Source organism: Natator depressus, chromosome 8 (genome assembly GCF_965152275.1).
Source record: "Natator depressus isolate rNatDep1 chromosome 8, rNatDep2.hap1, whole genome shotgun sequence".
In the NCBI taxonomy this organism is placed as follows: Eukaryota; Metazoa; Chordata; order Testudines; family Cheloniidae; genus Natator; species Natator depressus.
In genome coordinates, this window is record NC_134241.1 from 45,265,600 (window position 1) to 45,288,644 (window position 23,045).

General features: G+C 42.8%; 1 protein-coding gene across 5 annotated transcripts in view; it reads right to left on the reverse strand.

Moving 5' to 3' along the window:
* Positions 1-23,045, reverse strand: part of DNM3 (dynamin 3) — a 301,949-nt gene that overhangs the window by 223,738 nt on the left and 55,166 nt on the right. For all 5 annotated transcript variants that reach the window (XR_012640541.1, XR_012640540.1, XM_074960900.1 and 2 more), the window contains exons 3-6: positions 16,464-16,613; positions 5,498-5,701; positions 3,084-3,182; positions 1,901-2,061 (exon numbers count right to left, since the gene is read on the reverse strand). Coding sequence is in view for 3 of the 5 variants with exons in the window: in XM_074960900.1 (XP_074817001.1) it covers positions 1,901-2,061; positions 3,084-3,182; positions 5,498-5,701; positions 16,464-16,613 (614 nt within the window). In the remaining 2 variants the exon portion in view is untranslated. The remainder of the gene's footprint in view (positions 1-1,900; positions 2,062-3,083; positions 3,183-5,497; positions 5,702-16,463; positions 16,614-23,045) is intronic.

A 23,045-nucleotide genomic window follows, 5' to 3' on the forward strand; every position in this document is an offset into this window, starting at 1 on the left:
TCCTTTTCAAACTTGGTATGAGGTCGATCAGGCACTAGAACCTGTAGTTCACTCACCCGTTACAAGCCAACAGAATTAAGCAAGTAATAAATCCATTTCTTCATGCCTGAATATCGGTGACATCATAGCAGAATTTTCAGAAGCCTTCACGATCCATCACTAACTTGGAACTCTCAGCACAAGTCTTCCAGTGACTATCCATCTACCTCATCGCTGGTCGTCCCCTACTATGATGACCCTTCACTATTCCTTCCTTAATAGCGTTCTCAAGGTTATTTCCATTACTACACTTAATGTATACTTAAGAAGCATAGACATGGAAATAAACAAGCCAATGTAGGAAATTTGAGCTCGTAGGAAATAAGTAGCTCAAAAAGAGGCACCATAAGTTTTGTCAGGATTATATGAATATCCAACAACACAAGACTTTTTAAACAGGGGATGTCAAATTCAATATGCCCACATTAGCCTGATAAGTTGCTGAAGAGAGACTTAGTTTACCCTTCAACAAATTCATGGTAGTCCAAGAGAGTTGCCAAAATGAACATGAAGGGAATCTGTCTTTAAATCTAGCAGACAATTAGTTTGGTTGAATTTTGGGGGAAAGGGAAGGACGGGGCCCAGAGGAAGTGACCAATTTATAAAGGGATCCATGTTGGCCCACACAACAACCAAACAAACCTTTATGATGTTAAACCCTTTTAGTGGACTCTTTTGGATACACCAGGAAGACCTGAGACATTTGCTAAGAAACATCATGCCTCTGGAGTTTTCACTATCAAGAGACTGCCTGGTTCCCATCTCATTGCATAAGTCAGTATCATCCACAGCTGGGCTGAGAACCATCTGTCTCAGCCAAAAGAAGGTTATCGATTTCAGTCAACCCTTGGTCCCCCCTGAGCTTGGTCTGCACCTTTGCTACCAGAGGTAGTGGTAAACGGTTTCCAGGACTCCCCTCCACTGTGGATAGAGAAGGTATCCCTTGCCAGAATAGTACATTGATAGTTTCTTGTTCAGGTGAGTGACAAATGGATCAGCCTCTAGTTTCCCAGCTGGAGGAAGGTGTGATCCACCACGCTGTTCTCCAGAGGATATTCATCAGAGTCTTCAACCAATCACAAGAACTGCTCTGTGTTCTCTTGGGGTCACAAATCACCTCAAAGGAGATGAGGAGACAGGGCTATGACCCTACATCCCTATTCACTGCCCCAGAGACCAAACAAAGGTGCAGCATGAGCACCCCATGTGTTCCATGGAGCAATTGTGTCTCCTGGGGGACAATTCCAAAACCCCAGCCCACCCTAGCCCTCCTTGGGGTAGCTTCTAGCTCCATATTACCCCTTACACAGGGTTGTGATTAGTGCCATAATCTAATCCTTAACCTGAAATAATGCACAGAAGGAGACAGGAAAATGCATTCTTTATCTAGAGTCAGATGGACTGCCTAGAATTTTCTTCTTTGGGAACTTTAAATCACACAATGTGTTATAAGTCATGTTTTCATGCTAGCCGCTTAAAAAGCCAGAGATCAGTATAATGAGTCCAAGTGATATCCTGATGCTTGAAAGTAACATGAAAGAGGTGGGGAGTGAATTTAAACAAAAGGGTCACCATTATTGTAATGTATGTCGAGCACAATGATTTAAACTCCACTGACTTCAGCTGAGTGACTCCTGCAATACACTGGCAAGGGGGCAGGGGAGACTGGTTCCTGTACTCTTTGCAGTGAGTTTCATACATAATCCCCTGTGATATGTTGGGGAAAATACAGTGTTATAAACAGGAAAGAAAGAATCAGGTGCACTGCAACAGTGATTTTAATACAGCATTTTTTTATTGGTCCTGTACACACACACACACACACACACACACACTTACACTTTTTCACATTTGCTTGTACCTGATTTAGAACTTTCTGCAGATATGGTGTTCCCATCCTGTCTGCCATATGCCTGTAAGCTGGATGGGAAAGGAAGAATTTCCTTTCTGCCAGCATGGCTGCCTTAATATCCTTCTTCCCATCAATGTCTTTCTGACTTCTGTTTACAACTCCAATATACCCTAAAACGAGATCAAAACAACCCTGAGAGTCAATGCTGTTACTCCCCACGGGGCAGTGTACATGTTAGCTCAGTACAGACCAAATTCACCTATTTTTGGTATTTTTTTTAAATTATTGCAATAAACTTAATGGGTTCAGCGGGGTTCAGGCTCGGTGTATGTGGGCACACCTTCCATGGAAGTCACTGGCTCAAATTCAGTGATGACTGAAATGGTGGTATAAGTTAAATATTGGGGGTAAGCTGGTCGGAAACCAGGTTTAAATGGGGAGACAATATCACTTGCACTGATTTGGCATTCCAAGGGATGTGCAAAACAAGAGTGACTTGCACACCACAGGGGAAGAAGAGGAGGATGTGGCAGAAGGGTAACAAACAGGATAAGAAAATAGGAGGTCTTGATATTGACTTTCCTGTCTTCTGGTCTGATCCCTCTCTGGCTGGTTTGTTTCTGGGGTTTTGAGAAAAGAAAAAGGGGGCTGATCTACCTGGTGAAACTGGGTTCGATTTCAATATTACTTTTGTATTATTCTGATGGTGGAAATGAACATGTCTCTCTAGCTCTATAAACGATCATCTGAAAAGCTTTTGGAAAGGGGCAGAGCTTAGACTGCAGTGACATCATCAAAGATCCAGTGGCTGCTTCCAGACTGCATCAAGGCACTCCCACACATTGCGAGGAACAACAGACATTGTCACAGAAAAGGAAATTTGCAGGTAACCTAAACTCTCATTTCCCATTACACCTCGTGCAGCCTGTTCCGAGGTCTTAGTTCATTTTCCCCCCCTTATTGGGTATTTTGGGCACCCATCTCCTCTTACCTTTGCTTTTTCATAGCTTAGTGTGATGATAAAGGCTATGAGCACAATCTCTACTGTAATCTGAAGGTAAACTGCAGAGATTTTCTAACCGAGCACTCCATTAAAACCTATCTTCTGTTAATTTACCAAATGCCTACCTTCCTCATCACCACTTTGCTACAGAAGCAATTGGTACATGGAGTATACTATTAACATTCTTACCTCTACGAAGAGGGAGCAACTTGTTCTCCAGAATCTCTGTTGCGTCAGTTCCTTCATCCATCAAATCCAGTTTTGTGATTACACCAATGGTTCTCAGGCCTGCATCACCAGCCCCACCCCCCCACCCCCCCCAAAAATAGTTAAATATCATTTATGCTGAGGGAAACCAAATCAATTAAACTTTACTCTCTGGTACTGAGTTTACTTGGTAGGAAAGAACTGAGTATTTTCTCACTATTCCTATGGATCTGTAATGGAGTTTAATGCAAGAGAACTGCATCTTTAACCTGTCACCTTAGTTTTTATTTTGTTTGTTTTATTTTAAAAAACCACCTGTCCATTCCAGACCCAGGGGCAGGGTGGGAGCAGGGAGCTAGGTCAGTGTCCATCCACCACGCACATGAACAGAGCCAACAGCTAATAAATGAGATAGCAGAAGTCAGTTTGGGCCTACCGACCATAAGCAGAGCCAAGTACAGGAATCAGTTAAGGTGTGCCAGATAGTGAGGCAGGGATCTTGCATACTAGCACTATAGTTCCCACTCTGGTAACAGAGCCTTTCCGGTTTTCCTTTAGTCCATCAAGCCGCTCTTGGACTCCACACCCACTTTTTTGTTCTTTAAATTTGTATTACTCACTCTCGAGGTAATGTAGCCACAGCCCCACCAGGCAAAAGATGAACATGGCTCTCTTGAGCCTGTCAGCACTTCTTTTGAATTGGCGGGGAGTGGAGGCCTCTTGCAGTGATACAAAATGCTCCCAACTCTACCAAGTCAGACTCTTGAATTCTAATCCACCAGGTGGCAGCACATTATATTATTACAAAAAAGAAAAGGCGTACTTGTGGCACCTTAGAGACTAACAAATTTATTTGAGCATAAGCTTTCGTGAGCTACAGCTCACTTCATCGGATCCGATGAAGTGAGCTGTAGCTCACAAAAGCTTATGCTGAAATAAATTGGTTAGTCTCTAAGGTGCCACAAGTACGCCTTTTCTTTTTGCGGATACAGACTAACACGGCTGCTACTCTGAAATATGTTATATTACAGTGGCTCTCAACCTTTCCAGACTAATGTATCCCTTTCAGGGGTTTCAGAGTTGTAGCCGTGTTAGCCTGTATCAGCAAAAACAACAAGGTGTCCTTAGAGACTAACAAATTTATTTGGGCATAAGCTCTTGTGGGCTAGAACTCACTTCATCAGCTGCATGGAGTGGAAAATACAGGAGCAGGTATAAATACATGAAAAGATGCGATTTGCCTTACTAAGTGTGAGGTCAGTCTGACGATATAATTCAATTGACAGCAGGATACCAAGGGAGAGAAAATAACTTTTGAAGTGGTAATGAGAGTGGCCCATTTTAGACAGTTGACAAGAAGGTGTGAGTAACAGTAGGGGGAAATTAAGTTTAGGTTTTGTAATAACCCAACCACTCCCAGTCTATAAAGAAAGGTCATTACAAAAGCTAAACCTGATTTCCCCCTACTGTTACTCACATCTGATGAAGTGGGTTCTAGCCCACGAAAGCTTATGCCCAGAAAAATTTGTTAGTCTCTAAGGTGCCATAAGGACTCCTCATTTTTTCAGGGGTTTGATTTCTCTGGCGTACCCCCAAGTTTCACCTCATTTAAAAACTACTTGCTTACAAAGTCAGACATAAAAATACAAAAGTGTCATAGCACTGAAAAACTGCTTACATTCTCATTTTACCATATAATTCTAAAATCTATTGCAATATAAATATTGTACTTACATTTCAGTGTGTAGTATATAGAGCAATATAAACAAGTCATTGTCTGTATGAAATTTTAGTTTGTACAGACTTCACTAGTGTTTTTTATGTAGCCTGTTGTATAACTCTAGAGAAGTCGATGTACCCCTTTGTTGAACTCTGAGTACCCCCTGGAGTACATGTGCCCCTGGATGAGAACCACTATGTTATTACATTGCCAAGACAAATTGCATTTACTCTTGCTGTATGTGTTGATTTATTACATAGTCACATCAGTCAGCAAGGCATGCCAAGAAAACAAACATCATTCTAACATTTATAGTACAGTAGCACCCAGGCACCCCAGTCAGCATCAAGGGCCCATGGTGCAAGATGCGATACAGACTCCTCGGCTGACAGAGGCCCTGTCACAAAAATTTCCAATTAGGTATATTTCATACTTCACTCAATTACCATACACTGGTTACTTTTAGACTTCAGTTGATTGTACAATTTTACTGAATTATGCTGCATGAGCAGAATTCCTATTCTTCTTCTGATGTTGAAATCAGTATAAAATTTTTAGTTATGAGTAATGAGTTTTCTTGCACTGTTAAATGCATGATCCACCACAGTAAACTACAAGGTATATTTTCATCAATGGTATCTGAAAGCAGGAAAGGTTTACATCCGTTCACACTTACCTTGAGGGTCTACTTCTTTAGCTAACTTCAATGCATCTGAGTTGGCAAGATCAGTGTTGGCTGGAGTCACAGCCAGGATCAGACAGTTTTCACGAGAAATGAACTGCATAATCATGTCTCTGATCTGTTGCTCTATATCTGAAGGTTGATCCCCTACTGGCACTTTAGTGATTCCAGGCAAATCAACAAGAGTCAGGCTTAGCACTAAAGAGAAAGGGCATAAGACCAAAAGGCTTGTTGTTAACACTTTACACCCCTAAAGAGAATAAAAGATGATCCAAGTCTGAAGTTCTAGTGGGGAGCCATAGTTAGAATAGATGTATCAATTTTCAAAGGCTTTTGAACATTATTTTATAAGCACACACAACTAGAGCTGTGCCAAGACTGGCAATTCCATGTCACAGAAGAGTTCAACATTACGAAGTTTGGTTTTGTTCCAGAATGGAACTGCTTGTCACAACCTACAAATTACATTGTTTGGCATAATCACCCTCCTATTGGGATGCCATATCTGTATCTGTAAGATCATAATTAAACATTAAAGGCAGAATTTTCAAAGAGTTGTGCCCATGTTGGACATCCTGAATCATAGGACTGGAAGGGACCTCGAGAGGTCATCTAGTCCAGTTCCCTGTACTCATGGCAGGAAAAAGTATTATCTAGACCATCGCTCACAGGTGTTTGTCTAACCTGCTCCTAAAAATCTCCAGTGATGGATACTCCACAACCTCCGAGGCAATTTATTCTAGTGCTTAACTACCCTGAAAGTTAGGAATTTTTTTCCTAATGTCCAACCTAAACCACCCTTGCTGTAATTTAAGTCCATTACTTCTTGTCCTATCTTCAGAAGGTAACAAGAACAATTTTTCCTCCCGCCTCCTTGTAACAAGCTTTTTTGTACTTGAAAACTGTTATGTCCCCTCTCAGCCTCCTCTTCTACAAACCAAACCACCCCCCCCTTTTTTTTCCCCTCCAATCATCTCTCATAGGTTATGTTTTTGAGACCTTTAATCATTTTTGTTTCTCTCCTCTGGACTTTCCAGAATTTGTCCACATCTTTCCTGAAAGGCGGCACCCAGAACTGGCTACAATACTCCAGCTGAGGCCTAATCAGTGTGGAGTAGAGCGGAAGAATTACTTCTCGTGTCTTGCTTACAACAAACTCCTGCTAATACATCCCAGAATGATGTTCGCTTTTTTTTTTTTTTTTGCGCAATAGTGTTACACTGTTCACTCATATTTAACTTGTAATCCAGTATGACCCCCCAGGGCCAGATCCCTTTCTGCAGTATTTCTTCTTAGGCAGTCATTTCCCATTTTGTATGTGTGCAACTAATTAGGATCTGAGGGAAAGTAAAACTTGTTTTTCTCCCATTTAACCATGGTGTGCCAATATCAATATAGACCATGGGACATTCCCATCTTACCTATCAATTAGTCAGGTGGCAGTCCATTTGAAAGAGGAATTTTCACACACAGTCCTCATCTGATCATCCTCCAAGCAGGCTGCTCAGCTGATAGCTTCCCAAACTGAAAACCCAGGGCTAGTCTAAATGGTACATCAAGCTCTAGCTATTTTTTTGAGTTCCTTTGCAACTGGAGCATCCTGAGCAGGTGTTTATACTGGTGGAGTCCCACAGTCGAAAACATTTAGCAAGTACGAAAAAAATGTTTTGTTGTGAGATGACTGTCTCCAGTACAGACCACAAATATAACTAGCAGTGCCCTGCAACTACCGGAGCAGCTGAGGCCACCAAGCAGAGGTGGGAGGAAGAGGGAGACAAGATCCAGCCTAGCCTCTAAAACTGACTGTCCTTGAGAAAAGGAGCTCTTGGATTTCTGAGGCAGAACTGACCGAAGCACCAACTGATGGAAAGCTTTGCTGGTTGATGTGTTGGGATCCAGGCACTGGTGCTTAAGGAATGTGTTAACGGAACAACAGGTGATGGCTCTAAAGAGTTTACAATGGAATTTTCTCCTTGGCTGGCCCAAGATGGAGGCCACTGTTCTAATGGAAAGATTCTGAAGTTTTAGCAATCTGAGGAAACTGGCTGAGGAGCAAGTTGGAGGCTGGACTGGACTGGACCTAGTGAAAGAGGAAATACCTGGAAGCTTTCTCCCTTCAGAAGCTTGTGATAAAGATTACTGAGAAAATTTACAGGTAAGAAGTTGTAATAGAGTCACACACTTGTATTTTGTGCCTCCAGCATGAATCAGGATGAGCCAACAGTGAAGAGCTTTAAGGGCTGCCGATTCCTTACATAGTGACAGACAGAACTTCTTGTCCCTACCCAGTGGGCTCAGCTGCCTGTTATGTCTCTAACTTCCACTTCCTTTTTCGGATAAATGGCAAAAGCACTAACCAACATCAACATGCACTCCCAGCCAGGGCTGGATTACCCAATAGGCAGATTAAGCACATGCTTAGGGCACCAGCAAAGCAGGGGGCACAAAAAAAAAAAATAGATTTTTTTGGAAAAAATTTGATATTTGATATTTCAAAAAAAGCATCGAAGTAGTCATCATGGGAAAAATCAGAACTTTGTTAGACTTCCTTACACTCCACTACACACACTTCCCCCATTTTTCTGTTCTCTTTTTATTACTTATCCCCACCTAAACCAGGGGGGTGTCCTACTAACGTAGATCGAAATAATGCGAGGAAATCAGATCCTGTCATATACTGCAATAAATTTGTTTTATTATTGATATATTCTTCTGAGTTATATGTACTTGATTTTTTTTCCTCTTTATATACATACACACATAAAAATAGTGTATGTTGTGTAATTTGGTTTTGTTTTTTTTTAAAGTTCAGATAACTGAGATAAGGGGCAGGATGAAACCTAACCAACTGAGTGGAGCACAGAAATGTAAACTGGAGGAAGAAAAGAAACAAAAAATTAGTGAAATTTTCCAAAATCTTCCAAAGCTGACATCATTTTTCAAAGCAAATCCATCAGAAGCAACATCTTCTCTCAGTAGCACAGACATCGTTCCAAAACCTGGAGGTGTTTCAGAGACTGACCCTTCTTCTACTGGTGAAACAAACACCATTCCAGAACCTGTGGATGTGTCAGACTGTAACTGATCATCCTACTCCTGGTGGTAAAACAGACATTGTTCTAAAAAGTGTGGATGTGTCAGAGACTGAACCTGCTCATGCTGTAAATAATAGGAGAAAAAATCCTGGTATGTGGGTTGATTTCAGTACTGATGATGTAGCTTACTGGATAGATTGTGGACCATATGACTGTCAACACGACACTGGGCCATTTGAGAAATCACGTCGGACTTGATTGGCAAACAAACAAGATATTGTCCACAAAAACTATTTTTTGGCATGAAAGCGAACGGTGACAAATACACTTGAGAATGGCTACTGTATTCACCATCAACAGGGTCTGTGTACTGTTCTGTTTGCAGACTTTTTGCGTATAAATCTTCAACGTTTGCTGCAGATGGATTTAGTGACTGGCGGAATACTGTTTTAATTGAACAACATGAAAATAGCAACACTCACAGAGTTTCAGTGTTGATATATTTAAATCAAAGACAGGGCTTTGGACTGACCCAAAAAATGGAAGAACAAATTAAAGGGGAGCATGAATACTGGCAACATGTCTTGCAGCGTGTTATAGCTGTTATTCAAACATTAGCTGAACATGGTCTGCCTTTCTTGGGATCAAATGACACATTTGGATCATTGCAGAATGGAAATTTCTTGGGATTGTTGGAGCTTGTGGCTCAGTCTGACCCATTTTTAGCAGGCCATATCTCAAAATATGGGAATGCTGGCAAAAGTAACCCATCATACTTATCCAAGATAATATGTGATGAACTCATTGGTCTAATGAGTGACAAAGTTTGTTCAGCTATTGTGGATGAAATAAGTACTGCTGGGTACTTCAGTTTATCTGTAGACTCTACACCTGATCTTTCACGTATTGATCAACTGAGTATTGTACTAAGATGTGTGTCTCCCACAGATGGAAAACCAGTTCAACAATTTATAAACATTCCTCAATTTGAAAAGCCACACTGGTGAAGAAATGGCAAAACCAGTACTGCACTATCTGTGCCAAGTTTGCAAAATAGATTTCTCGAAGTGCAGAGGTCAATCTGTTGAACCAATAAAACAACAACCAGCAGGATCTTATTAAAGGAGAAAAGGCAAAATACCACATTTATTGTGAATACAGAAAGAATCATAGTAAGCAGTTAGTTATAGCTATAACATTCCATTCAATCTCATATTTATTCACACATTCATTCATACACACACACACACACACACACACAGAGGTTCTGCAAAGTTGTTATCATAGTTACCAGCCTTAGAGTTGCTCATGCCAAGCCACTGGCCAGGTGGCCTGGACATGAGGAGGGAGCAGGGCCTTGTCAGATGCTCATCTGATGCTCCTGGAAGTTGGTTTGCAGAATCAGACCCCAAAGTTCTCACTTTGTACAGTCCATTTTTATAGGAATTTCTTCCTATGCCAGTCTATGGGAATTGCTTCATCATGCTGTTGCTGAATCAATCAGCAGATAGCACATTCCTGACGGCTCCATGCTGCCAGATGTTATCTTGTTCTTTGGTTCTCCCATTCTTGAGGCTGTTGGGTGGATTCCAGTCTGCCCTCCGGGGGTCCTCTGGTTATTTCCACTTGATGCCTTCTTCAGCCGATGGACACTGGATTCTTAGGCTGGCACCTCCCTGATCATTCAGTTATTATCCACACCAAGCATCCATCCACATACATCCTCGATCTCTATTTTAATCACAATTGTTAATACAACAAAAGGGCGGGGAGTCTCTGGGTGCTGTTTCTGTTGTTAGAGTATTGCTTTGAGTCTCTCTCTCTGTGAATTCAGACTCTGTCTTAGAATGTACTAACGCAATTAGCAGCTTGCAAGTTTCACACATAGAGGGAGAGAAACAGTACCAAAAACCAAGAGACCTCTTAATTAGTAATACCCTGGAATTTAAACTATGGGGAATCAAACTCATTTGTGATTTTAATGCAGAACTTCTTTAATATGATCCAACAAATCTTATGACAAGCTGCCAACATGTCAGGGAGTTATCAAGGAATGCAGAAGAAGCTTTTAGAACAGAACAAATATGCCATATTCATACCACGTCAATCTTGTTGGCCGCAGTGCTGTTGTCCGGTGGCAGTAAGTTTTTTCTCAACAGTCCAGTTACTTTAAACATTTTTCTCTGCCTCAACATACTGATGGGCAGTTCTTAAAACACATTTGGGCAATGATTGTGTGTTGAAATCTCCTTCTAATACTCGCTGGGAGGCGCATGCAGTGGCAACAAGTGCAATTCTAGAGTCCTACTCAAAGATTGTGGATGCCTTAGAAAGTATAGCTGAAGACCAATCACGAACGGGAGAAATTATACGAGAGGCAGAAAACATTGCAAACAAAATGCAAGAACTAGAGTTTGTATTTATGTTGACCATGTGGAATGAAATTTTGCAACACTTTTACCACACAAGTCAAGCTCTCCAAGAAAAAGAATTGGATTTGAAAACATGTGCAGACCTCTGTCAACCATTAGCAGACCACTTACACACTTCGAGGAATGATTTCCAAAGATCTGAAGACATATCAAAAGATATCTTGCCTGATACTAACTACAAAGAAGCCCAATCCCATAAGCAAATCAGGAAAAAACAAGCAAATGATAGCAGTGCAACAGAAACAGCATTGAATCCTAGAGACAAATTTCGCGTATCTACTTACTACGTTATAATTGATACACTTGAAGCTCATATGAAGAGGAGAGGTGAAGTGTACAAAGAAGTATCAAGTAGATTTTCTTTTCTAAATGACATGGATTTATCTGATGAACAATATTCACAAGGTTCCCAAAAGCTAGTTGATTCATACCCTGTTGACTTGAACATGAATCTCTGTGGAGAAGTATGGCAGTTCCACTGTTATATGCGCGTAAAGTTTAATGAAACAGGAAAACTGAAATTCAGACACATTGCTCTTCATGACACAATACTGGAAGATGGAATACAAGGCATATTTCCAAATGTAGAGCTTGCACTACGTATTTTTCTAATATTGATGATTACTAACTGCTCCGCAGAACGTTCTTTTTCTCAGCTGAAAAGAATAAAAAACCCTCAGAACAATGTGTCAGGACAGACTTGATTCACTTTCCCTATTGTGTATGGAAGCGGACATGCTTCGTTGAGTCAGCTTCGATGAACTTATCCAGAATTTTGCAATCAGAAAATCTAGAAAGAAGCCATTTTAATTTCAGCATACATGTAAGTTTTGTGTCATTTCAAAAAATAGAATTTTATTTTACGGTATAGTATTGTTTTTATTTTGCATTACATATGGGGGGGGGCACCATAATCTTTTTCAGTGTAAGGGCCTCTAAAGGTCTTAATCCAGCCCTGCACCCAACTGTATGAGAAGTGCGGAATGTTTCTCAACATTTGGGCAGTTAGGATCAAGAAGCATCCATGTCTATCTCTTTTTCTTTATGACTACCCATTTTAGGAGCAGAGGTGAGATGGCACAGGCTGTTTCCCAAATCCAGAAGACTGCAAAAATAAAAGAGCTTAAGACAAGATTTTTAGACATCTGTCCTGCAAAGCAGATTAGAGATGGGAGTGGACAGGTTTTACTGACAGTCATGTCTTGGAAGCGAGTCACTCAAACACTTTTGTGATGTCCCATTCTCCCAGGTATATTTTAGCCCTGCTTAATCAGTATGCCTAAAGGAAGAGTAAGTCTGAAACAAGCAGAGCTTTTAAAGATCCTGGGTTTTTCCTCAGCTCACTTGAACAGAAGTGTGAGTACCTTAAGGAAGGCCAATACATTTCTCTTCTGTCCCCACAAAGGTTCTGGTAGGAAACCACTACAGTGTGGCCCAACCAGATGAGCATGCATCAATGCCACGATATTTGCAGGAGCTGGAATCTTCTCATAGCTAATCTGACCACTCACGGGTGCAGGAAATTATCAGAGAAGATGTGTGTGGGGCAGAGAAAAATAAAAGAGAGAGAAGGCATGCTCATATTTTGATCCTACCACACACCCCTCCCATAGGATCAACTTGGAGACAGTGAACTCACCAGCTGCTGGGAGCCAGAAAATGGGGATGGGGAGTTGGCCCACTGGATTACCAAGGATTACCCCACTGGAAAGACAAAAAAACTCCAAGCAGGAGATCCCATAAGAACACAAGAGCTACCATACTCGGTCAGACCAGGGTCCATCTTGCCCAACAGTGGCATGTACCAGAGTTTCAGGGGGCACACCCAGAACAGGGTGATTACAGAGTGATCCACCCATTTTCCACTCCTGCTTCTGGTAGTCAGAGGTTTAGGGTCACCCAGAGCATGGGGTTGCATCCCTAATCATCTTGGCTAGTAGCCATTGATTGATTTATCCTCCATGTACTTATCCAGTTGTTTTTTTAATCCAGTTATACTTTTGGCCATCATGACATCCCATGGCAATGAGTTCCACAGGTTAGCTGTGTGAAAAATTACTTCCTCTTGTGAGTATTAAACCTGCTGCCTATTAATTTCATTCAGTGACATCCAGTTTTTGTATTGGGTGAAAGCATAAACAACACTTCTCTATTTACTGTTTACACATCATTCATGATTTTATAGACTTCTCTCATAACCCACCCAGTTCATAGAATCATAGAAGATTAGGGTTGGAAGAGACCTCAGGAGATCATCTAGTCCAACCCCCTGCTTAAAGCAGGATCAACAACAACTAAATCATCCCAGTCAAGGCTTTGCCAAGCTGGGACTTAAAAACCTCGAAGGATGGAGATTCCACCACCTCTCTAGGTAACCCATTCCAGTGCTTCACCACCCTCCTAGTAAAATAGACCTAGACCTCCCCCACTGCAACCTGAGACCACTGCTCCTTGTTCTGTCATCTGCCACCACCGAGAACAGCCAAGCTCCATTCTCTTTGGAACCCCCCCCTTAAGGGAGTTGAAGGCTGCTATCAAATCCCCTCTCACTTTTCTCTTCTGCAGACTAAACAAACCCAGTTCCCTCAGCCTCTCCTTGTAAAGCATGTGTCCCAGCCCCCTGATCATTTTCATTGCCCTCTGCTGGACTCTCTCCAATTTGTCCACATCCATTCTGTAGTGAGGGGACCCAAAACTGGATGCAATACTCCAGATGTGGCCTCACCAGTGCCAAATAGAGGGGAATAATCACTTCCCTCAATCTACTGGCAATGCTCCTACTAATGCAGCCCAATATGCCGTTAGCCTTCTTGGCAACAAGGGCACACTGCTGACTCATATCCAGCTTCTCATCCACTGTAATCCCCAGGTCCTTTCTGCAGAACTGCTGCTTAGCCAGTTGGTCCCCAGCCTGTAGCAGTGCATGGGATTCTTCTGACCTAAGTGCAGGACTCTGCACTTGTCCTTGTTGAACCTCATCAGATTTCTTTTGGCCCAATCCTCCAATTTGTCTCGGTCACTCAGGGCCCTATCCCTACCCTCCAGTGTATCTACCTCTCCCCCCAGCTTAGTGTCATCTACAAACTTGCTGAGGGTGCAATCTATCCCATCATCCAGATCATTAATAAAGATGTTGAACAAAACCGGCCCCAGGACCGACCCTGGGGCACTCCGGTTGATACCAGCTGCCAACTAGACATCAAGCAGTTGTTCACTACCTGTTGAGCCAGCTTTCTATCCACCTTATAGTCCACTCATCCAGCCCATACTTCTTTAACTTGCTGGCAAGAATACTGTGGGAGACCGTATCAAAAGCTTTACTAAAGTCAAGATATATCACGTCCACTGCTTTCCCCATATCCCCAGAGCCAGTTATCTCATCATAGAAGGCAATCAGGTTGGTCAGGCATGACTTGCCTTTGGTGAATCCAAGTTGTCTCTTTTCTAAGATGAACAGCCCTAATCTTTTTAGTCTCTCCTCATATGGAAGCTGTTCCAATCTATGATCATCTTTGTTGCCCTTCTCTGAACCTTTTCCAGTTCCACTATATCCTTTTTGAGACTGGACTACCAGAACTGGACACAATATTCAAGGCCTAGGCAGACCATCTATTTATACAGCGGCACTATGATATCCTCTATCCTATTTTCTATCCATTTCCTAACACAGTGGTCCCCAACCTTTCTGTGGGAATAGCACATTCCTATTCCCAGAAGACTATGGCGGGCGCCAGACACCCCGCTGCTGAAATGCCACCGAGAAGCGGCAATGCTTCTCAGCGGCATTTCAGCGGGCGGTTCTCTGGCGGCCGCGCTCGGCGGCGGCGGCATTTCGGCGGCGCAGTGTCCTGTGGGTGCACACAACTGCCCCGCGTTGGGGACCCTGTCCTAACACTTTCTAAAATACTGTTAGCCTATTTGACTGCTGCAGCACATTTAGCAGAAGTTTTCAAAGAACTATCCACAGTGACTCCAAGATCTCTTTCTTGGGTGGTAACAGCCAACTTGCTCAGATTCCTCTTCTAGATATCCAGAGAGTCAGCTTGTTCCACTGGGGAGCTATGAATCATGGTAACCCAGTTGAGCCCTGCTGCCACAGGCTATAGCAGGCCCACACAAGACTGAAGCAAGGTCTAGCACCACAAGTACAGAATGGACCCACTATGGAAGACTGAAAAGATTGATTATAGATAAAGCACCTTCTTCTTATCCTCCCCTACTTCTATTATTTTGCTCTTCAGTTCATGATCAAGATGATATGGATTGATGCAGACAGAAAAGATGGTACCTCAGCCAACAGCATAAGTTGTTTTAATGTGCAAGAGAGAAAACAACTGGGGAATCCTATTTTCTCCACATTGGTTGCCAGCTACCTGACACATGAGCCAATGAGTCAATGCTATGTGGTCTATATTGGTGGTAACTATGCCACATAGAGGAGCTTGACACACCGTCACTGAAGAGAATATTAAAACAAGAGCAGTATCTGCTGTAACAACAAGTTTCTTCGGCACCTAAGTTTATCAAAACTTGAGCAAATCAAAGGCATTTTCTTGGGACATCGAAGTGACATTTTCAACAACTACAAATTTATAATGGAGCTATATACTTAACATTTATAAATGTGCTTTGGGATGTCCGGATGAAAAAAAGTTAAAAAATACAAAATACTGTTAAAGGAAGGTGAGAGTTTATCTGGAGATCATATGACTCATATCATGATTATTATTTTAAAAATGCAGACTCAATTTTGCACTCCATCTCATATAAAACTGACCTATCTAGGTTAATGGAGAAGAAATACAACAATATTTTTTCACTAATTATTCTGAAATACTAAAGGAGCGATGCATATCCCAAAAGCAACATAGGTAAAGTTGTCAGCTTTCATCAACTCCTTATATTCTAGTATGTCTATACATGTGACATTTAACTAATTAAGAATTAGTTGAAACTGAAGCAGTTTCATCAGATTACTCAAAACCTTTATAAAAACTTATCTGTGTATTGCCTTAGGATATGCGTCTACCTCATGCAGTTTGTAATACCATTACAGGATATAACTTTCATGCTATAGTGGAAATTTCAGTGTGTCTGAGGATGTGGCTTCATGTCCAAATTAGCCTTTCTGAAAATTGGGTTGCATATGATGATCATCTAAAAGTCCAGTTTTCTTCAGTAAGGATTTAAAAAAATGGTTTAGTCCTCTCTACACTGTTAACCATTTTCTATACCAGTTGATGACAATCCATTGTCTACACTACGTCACTTTCTTCACATAGACAGGGTTCAAAGTTCAGGAAAGGGAGTAATCAAACAGAAGGAAGCCTTTTCAGATCATATACTGTTACATGAATTATACATCCTCAAAACTTTCACTCTAAGTCAATTTTAGCAATAGTGTCTCTCTGGAATTTTTTTAGTCAAGCAATGAGAACAAACAGAATATATAATATTAGTTACATAAATACAGAGTAGAATGACTTTACCTACCATGTGGGGAATACACTCTTAAATTAATAGGAATTGAAGAAATGCCTTTATTCAGACCCGTCACTCTGTCTGTTTCTGCTTCAATTTCTTGACGAACTTCATCAAAATCTGTAAACTTCCTCCCTTTGCAGTGTAGGAACTCGGCATATTCTGTAACAAACATCAATAGTATCTTTACGTATCACAAAAAATTTCGAAGATTACAAGACACATCCTTTGTGTTCTCTAGACAGTTCTCTAGAAAAGCATGCTGAAGTCACTGAGGATCACAAGGAAAAAGTTAGGTGGGTGACCAAATAGTGTAGGCAGATTTCCTACAGATGAAGATAGCCCAGAATGGAAAGGTTTGCTTAAAAACAAAAAACAAACAAGTTTATTGGATGCAATTCATTACTTTTATCTGTGGCACCTGATCTTCTGGAATAACAGCATAAAGAAGAGTTTGACTAAATACAACTTAAATTAACAGAATAAGGAGCAGATTGTGAAAAAATAATAAAACCAAAAACTTGCTAGGGACTCAAATACAAAGCAATTGAGACTACAGTAGCTGGACTGAGAACTATGATTACTGGAACACAACATGTATCAGTACTAAAGTCTGTTTCTTGAACCTTCTGAGTCATTTTTTCACTAATAAATGTTATTGGCTCAGCTGTACAAAGAAATGAAACAAGAAAATAGCCACTTACGCATCAATGGTATTAGTTAACTGACTGAAAAACAAAAGAAAAAAACCTTCCCTCTAAACTTTTGCAATCCCTCTGATTTGAAAGTGTGTATGTTGGGACGGAAGGCGGATGTGAAGATCCAAGAACCCCACTATCCCAAAGATAGGGGAAAATGAAATTAATTCCCTAATTTAAGGTGTATAAAAATGCTGCAACATAATTCCACAGCAAATTTTTTTGTTTGTTGATCATCTAGCTAAAACCTTCTGGTTTGCCTTTGACAATTTAAAGAATCCAATATAACTTGTATTCTTTTTTAGAACTGGCTGTACAAGAACAAGTGAATTTATTTCATATATGCAAAATAGTTAACTACTAACAGAACAAACAAAAAGAGAGCAAGTATATGATCCACAATAGTGAGTAAAGAGTATCACAGCTGATCAATCAGATTTGTAAGTTCTTCAAACTTGTAAAGTATTTGGTCCCAAAAAATGGAGGGTTGCTCTTTAAGGATGAAAATAAGCTGATGGCTGGCCCTTATTTTGACAGAGTTCTGCATGAATTCCTTGATACAAAGCAAATTGTGCAAACTTATCTACAATTATTTCAGAGTAGCTGTTACTGTGGTTCATCAGATTTTTTCCAGGAAAAGATTTCAAAATTGAAAGAATTAGCACTGAGTGTACAGCTGGCTTTCTCCATTGGGTCACTGACACAGGTGATGCTAAAAGAAGCTTCCCTTTGTTCTACTTGACTCTTAGTAACACAGCACCCCTATCTGCAAAATTTAAAACCTCTGCAATTACTATACTGCAATTTGGATGAAATGTAGTGTGCTTAACTAGGTTAGTAATTGTTGCCATGAGACTTGAACTAGGAACACGTGTGCTCCCTCCAATTCTAAAGAAATGTGTTTAAATTAAGTATGTAACGTGTGGTGTGTTTGAAGTGTTATAGACTAAATAGGTCTACAGAATAAAAATTGCATTGAACAAGTGGTGTTTTGTTTATGAACCTTCCCTCCAGTCCTTTGACTACGTTTGGCAGCAAAGCAAACAGCCTGCTTGCACGAGTGTCTCCATAAACGTAGAATCGAATGTAATCTTGACAAAGATGTACATTAATGACATAGCAAAAACCATTAAAATTAGAAAACAATTCTTTAAATCCTTTGCAGAAGTAACTGCCAAACAGGAACTAGTCAGCAAATAAAGATGATTCATTTCAAAAAACAGACTAGAAAATTGTTTGTCATGGCTTTCATGCTCTCCCTTACTCTCTGTAACAGCAAGATCATAGAAGCCTAAGGTGAAAAATCTCTCCAAGTCCAGTCCTCCTTGCATATTCAAGGTATAGTCCCCAGAAAGAGGACATATTGGATATTAATCTGATAATATTGACCCTTTCTAATGTTTAATTTTTGGACACATTTGTTTTATGAAGTCAAGGTATGTTGAGAGGGAGAGAATACATTCAAAAGTCAGGGGAAAAAAGCAAAAATATAAAAAACCTCTCTCTGTACTGAGAGCAAATATAAAGCTACCTAACTATTTGAGACGAACACATATTTAAAGCCAACTCTGCACTTTAAAAATAACAGAAAACTGACTCAAAAGAATTCCACCACATTTCACCAGTTATGGGGTTATTCTCCCTGTAGCAGGGCAGCTACCTCGCTCTGGGAGAGAAAAGGCTAGGCTGATTGGGGAAGCAGCCACAGCTAGGGCCATGCCCCAAACAGGCCACAGCTGGCCCTATAAAAGGGCTGTGAGCCAGCTCAGTCAGTCTCTCTTTAGCTGTGGTGAGAGAAGCATCTGGCTGCCTGGGAGCTGAGCTGGGGACCTGAGGTAGAGCAGCGCTGCGGAAAGGCAAGAGGAGCTGGGGAGCTCCAGCCTGACAACTCCCCAGGCTGAGGCTTGGATAAGGCCCAAAGCAGGTACTGAGGCTACAGAGGTGTAGCCTGGGGTTAGGCAAAAGCAGCTGGTCCAACCCCCTTGCAGATGATGAGTGATTTATAGACTACAGTCTGCCCCAGTGAGAAGGGGTGAGATGACAACTGGCAGTAGCCACTGAGGCAAGGTGGGGGTAGGCGGTTCCCCTAGTAGGGGAGACCCAGAGTAAGGGGGTACTGCTGGAGGCAGAACCCTGAGGTAAAGGGGCACCAGGATCTGGGAGGGACACGGGGCCTGAGGCAAGTGAGACACTGACCAGCAGAGGGTGCTCCGGAGCTGGAAAAAGCTAATTCCCAGGATGACCAGCAGGAGGTGCTGAACTGGTGAGTCATTGCTTCGTGACACTCCCCAACCATAAATGCTTTGATAACGGATTACTCTGGCAGATATTGATTGGACAGAAAATGATGCAAACTGGTAAAATAAAACAACATGTTTCCAAACTGTCCCTCTTATTTGACCTCTTCGTTCCCATTTCTACACCCATTCTGAGGTTTATGACACTGAACATGCTGATATTCTGCTGCTAATAAGCACTAATAGAGATTTGTTTTCTAAGCACTGTACGAATAGAGCAATTTTATCCCCACCTATAAATTGTCTTATAAATCCATCAGTCTAGGAGGCTTGAAACTGCTGGGCTAGGTATGTCCATTGCATCTCACAAAGGTAGTCAATGTTGACACGGCAGCAAAATGAGCACAGACACATGCATGGAATTAAGTGGCAGATCGCAACTCTTATTAAACTTTAACACAAGGGAGGGATGCTACCCATCCATCACCCCTATTCTCCCATACCAGGCATTTAACTGGTTCCAGTTTGAGGGTAGCGCTCCTCATATAAGCCCTAACTGGTGCTAGGGTTTATAGGGCTCATCATCATATAACCCATAACCTGGGGTAGGCTCTACTCAGCCTTTCCCCCCAGAAATCAGCACTGAGTCCTAGCACCCCCCGCCCCAAGAGGGACAGAGGTTGCAGCAGGGTGGGGACCTCGGCCCACGATGGCCACAAAAATCTGACCTCAGGCTGCGAAGCCCAAAGGTCTCATCCTACCACGTGTCCAAGGCCATTCAACAAAATCCCAGGTCTTTTACCTCTGGGAACCATTCATTTCATTCTCTTAACCACACTGGAAACTAGCCACAGCGGGTGCCAGTGACTAGCTTGGTCACTCCCCCTGACCCAACCACATTGCCCGGTATCACAATTCCTGCCCTGTCCATTCCCTTACATCCTGTAGCCATATGTCACACCTCCATCTGACAAATGTACACAGTCATCTCTAAAAACTACCAGTCAGTGGTAACAGATGTTGCTATACTGTATTGCTGACCATCCCTCCCCCCGTGTCAAGGAATACCTTGGTGACCCTCTCAAGTCACGTTGTTTCTAGTCCTGTCAATGCAGGCTGGGTCTGCAGCTCCCCACCAGACCTGCCTTGCAAGCATTGCTCACCTCACCTCCAGCCATGATTGCTCAATTAAGCTAACGTCCCTCTGGATTCTGTCCCTTGAGTTAAGTCCTATACTGGTGCCAAGACCATTCTCACCGAGGTGAATAATCAGGATGTGAGATGTGTGCGCATTGCTTGTCAGCGAGTGCAGAAGTGGCATGAGCTGATCCCAATGTACGCCTCTTCTGCCAAATCATTGGAGGCGAACTGCTTCGGCCCAGCTGCCGTTCTGGCTGCTCTCTTGTGGGCCCAATGAACTACAGAGTGCCTGCAAATCAAGACACCGCATATACTCAGTGTAGCTTCTGAAACAAACAAGCACATTGGTTTAGTTACATTTTGCTATTCCCTGCCATATTTTCCAAGGTGCAGACATAAGTCCTGTAATACCTTGATTTCGAGCTCCCTATTGCCTGCACCTGATGTGGGCCAAAACACCCTGTAGCCACTAATGTTACTGTCCAGATCCTCAAAGAACAAGTACCAAATTTGGGGGGAGGGGGGGATGGGGAGGAGTGGTCAAGACAGCAGTAGTGCAAGGTTTTCTCAATACTGTGACAAACTGGTATCTTGTCAGGCAACTGCCATCACCATGTATGAACAGCAGTCCTGGTTGCAGGCCCCAGATTCTGTCTGTACAGGGCCCATCTGCACATTCCTTTAACACCACATAAGCCCGCTTTCCCTTCTGGTCTGTTTTCCAGTACCTTAAGAGCAGGGTCACCGCTCCTGCAGATAGTCGCACATCTGTTACACTTCACGCATGCTGGGACCTGTCCACAGATGCCATAGGCACCAGCTTACTCACTCACGCCAAAGAGGTAGCAACAAATGCCACCTTAAATAAAATGGCCTCCCTCCCACAACTGCAGACCTATGGCAGAGCCTGTGTGACGAAGTGGGGATTTTCCCTTGTTATGTTGTATGTGAGCCTTACTGTTTTGCATGAATGCTGTGTGTACCTCAGTTTCTCTGTGTATTGCACCAATGTCTAGGTGGTTAGAATAAGGGTGTGAGACTTTTGTGGGGGTTGCCTGCATGGATGCTATGGCCACCCCTTTATAACCTTAGACCCAGGAGGGGGGTGCGACCAGGTGACTCTTGGCCCAGGAAGAGAGACAAAGGCCGGGGGAGTAGCAACAGCCAGGGCAGGGGCCAGGCAGCTGGAAGTGAGTCAGTCTCGGCTGGCTAGAGGTGCAGGGGGAGGACCAGAGCTCTGGGCTCCCCCCCAGGATGGACTTGGCTGAAAGTCATTGACTTCTGTGCTAACAAGTTCTGTTCTACGCTGTGTTCCTGTCGACTAATAAACCTGTTTTACCGGCTGTCTGAGAGTCACGTCTGGTTGCAGAGTTGGGGTGCAGGACCCTCTGGCTTCCCCAGGGCCCAGCCTGGGCGGACTTGCTGTGGCAAGCACATGGTGTGGAAGGGGGATGCTGAATGCTCCAAGATCAGACCAGGAAGGTCGAAGCTTTGTAAGCTTCTTGCCCTGGAGACAGTATGCTCAGAGAGAGGTGGCATGCTCCCCCAGAGTCCTGACTGGCTTCGTATGGTGTAGTTCTAGAGCATTGCCCCAGTGACTCTGTGACAGCCTGTTGGAATCCTGTTAGTGTTTCCAATGTTACGGGTTACCTGTTGTCCCTCTGGCGGCCGCCCCTCCTGGACCCACCCCTCTAAGAGTTCCTGCACCATGAAATGCCCACATGGGCCTGTCCTACAGGAGTAGCTTGGTGGGTTTCCCAGACCCATTAGCTGGCCAGAGATAGCGGAGGGAGCCAAAACACAGTGGATCAAAGACACCACATATCACACCACCTTGTGTGTAGCTATGGGCCACCCATGGTGACGCCCTTCCTGTGCTTAAACGCTCTGAACTCTGTAAGGCTGGCCACCGGTCAACAGAATCCTCTACTAGTCCCACAGCTGTCTTGAGCCCAGACTTGTTGAGTCATCACCCATGGATCCTTGTTGGCTGGTGGGATGAGTTCCTGGAATCTGTCATTCTGAAATCAAGACAGAGTGTCGGCAACACCATTATCCACTCCCGGGGCATGCACTGCACGGAAAAGGGTATTAAGCTGCAAGCAGTGTAAAACGAAGGCCCTCACCAGCCTCATTATCCGAGCAGGGTAGCCAACTGTCCATTTACAATATGGGCCACAGATTTGTTGTCACAACAGAAACCAACTTTTTTTGTTCTGAAAGTTTGCTCCCCGAACAGTGACTGCCACCAGTATAAGAAAAAACTCAAGGAAGGTGATGTCCCCTGTAATACCCTGCACCACAGAGCTTTCTGGCCACCTCTGTGCACGCTCATATCCTTGAAAGTAATCCCCAAAACCTATGCCTCCTGAGGCATCTGACTACCTACAGCTCAGTTTTGAGCCACCAGGCCAACCACCATATTGAACCCCCATTAAACTCTTCCAGGAATATTTCCCACACTTCTAAGTCTTCTTTCATTCCCCTTGGGGTTTTTGCACTCCAGAGAAGGCCAACAC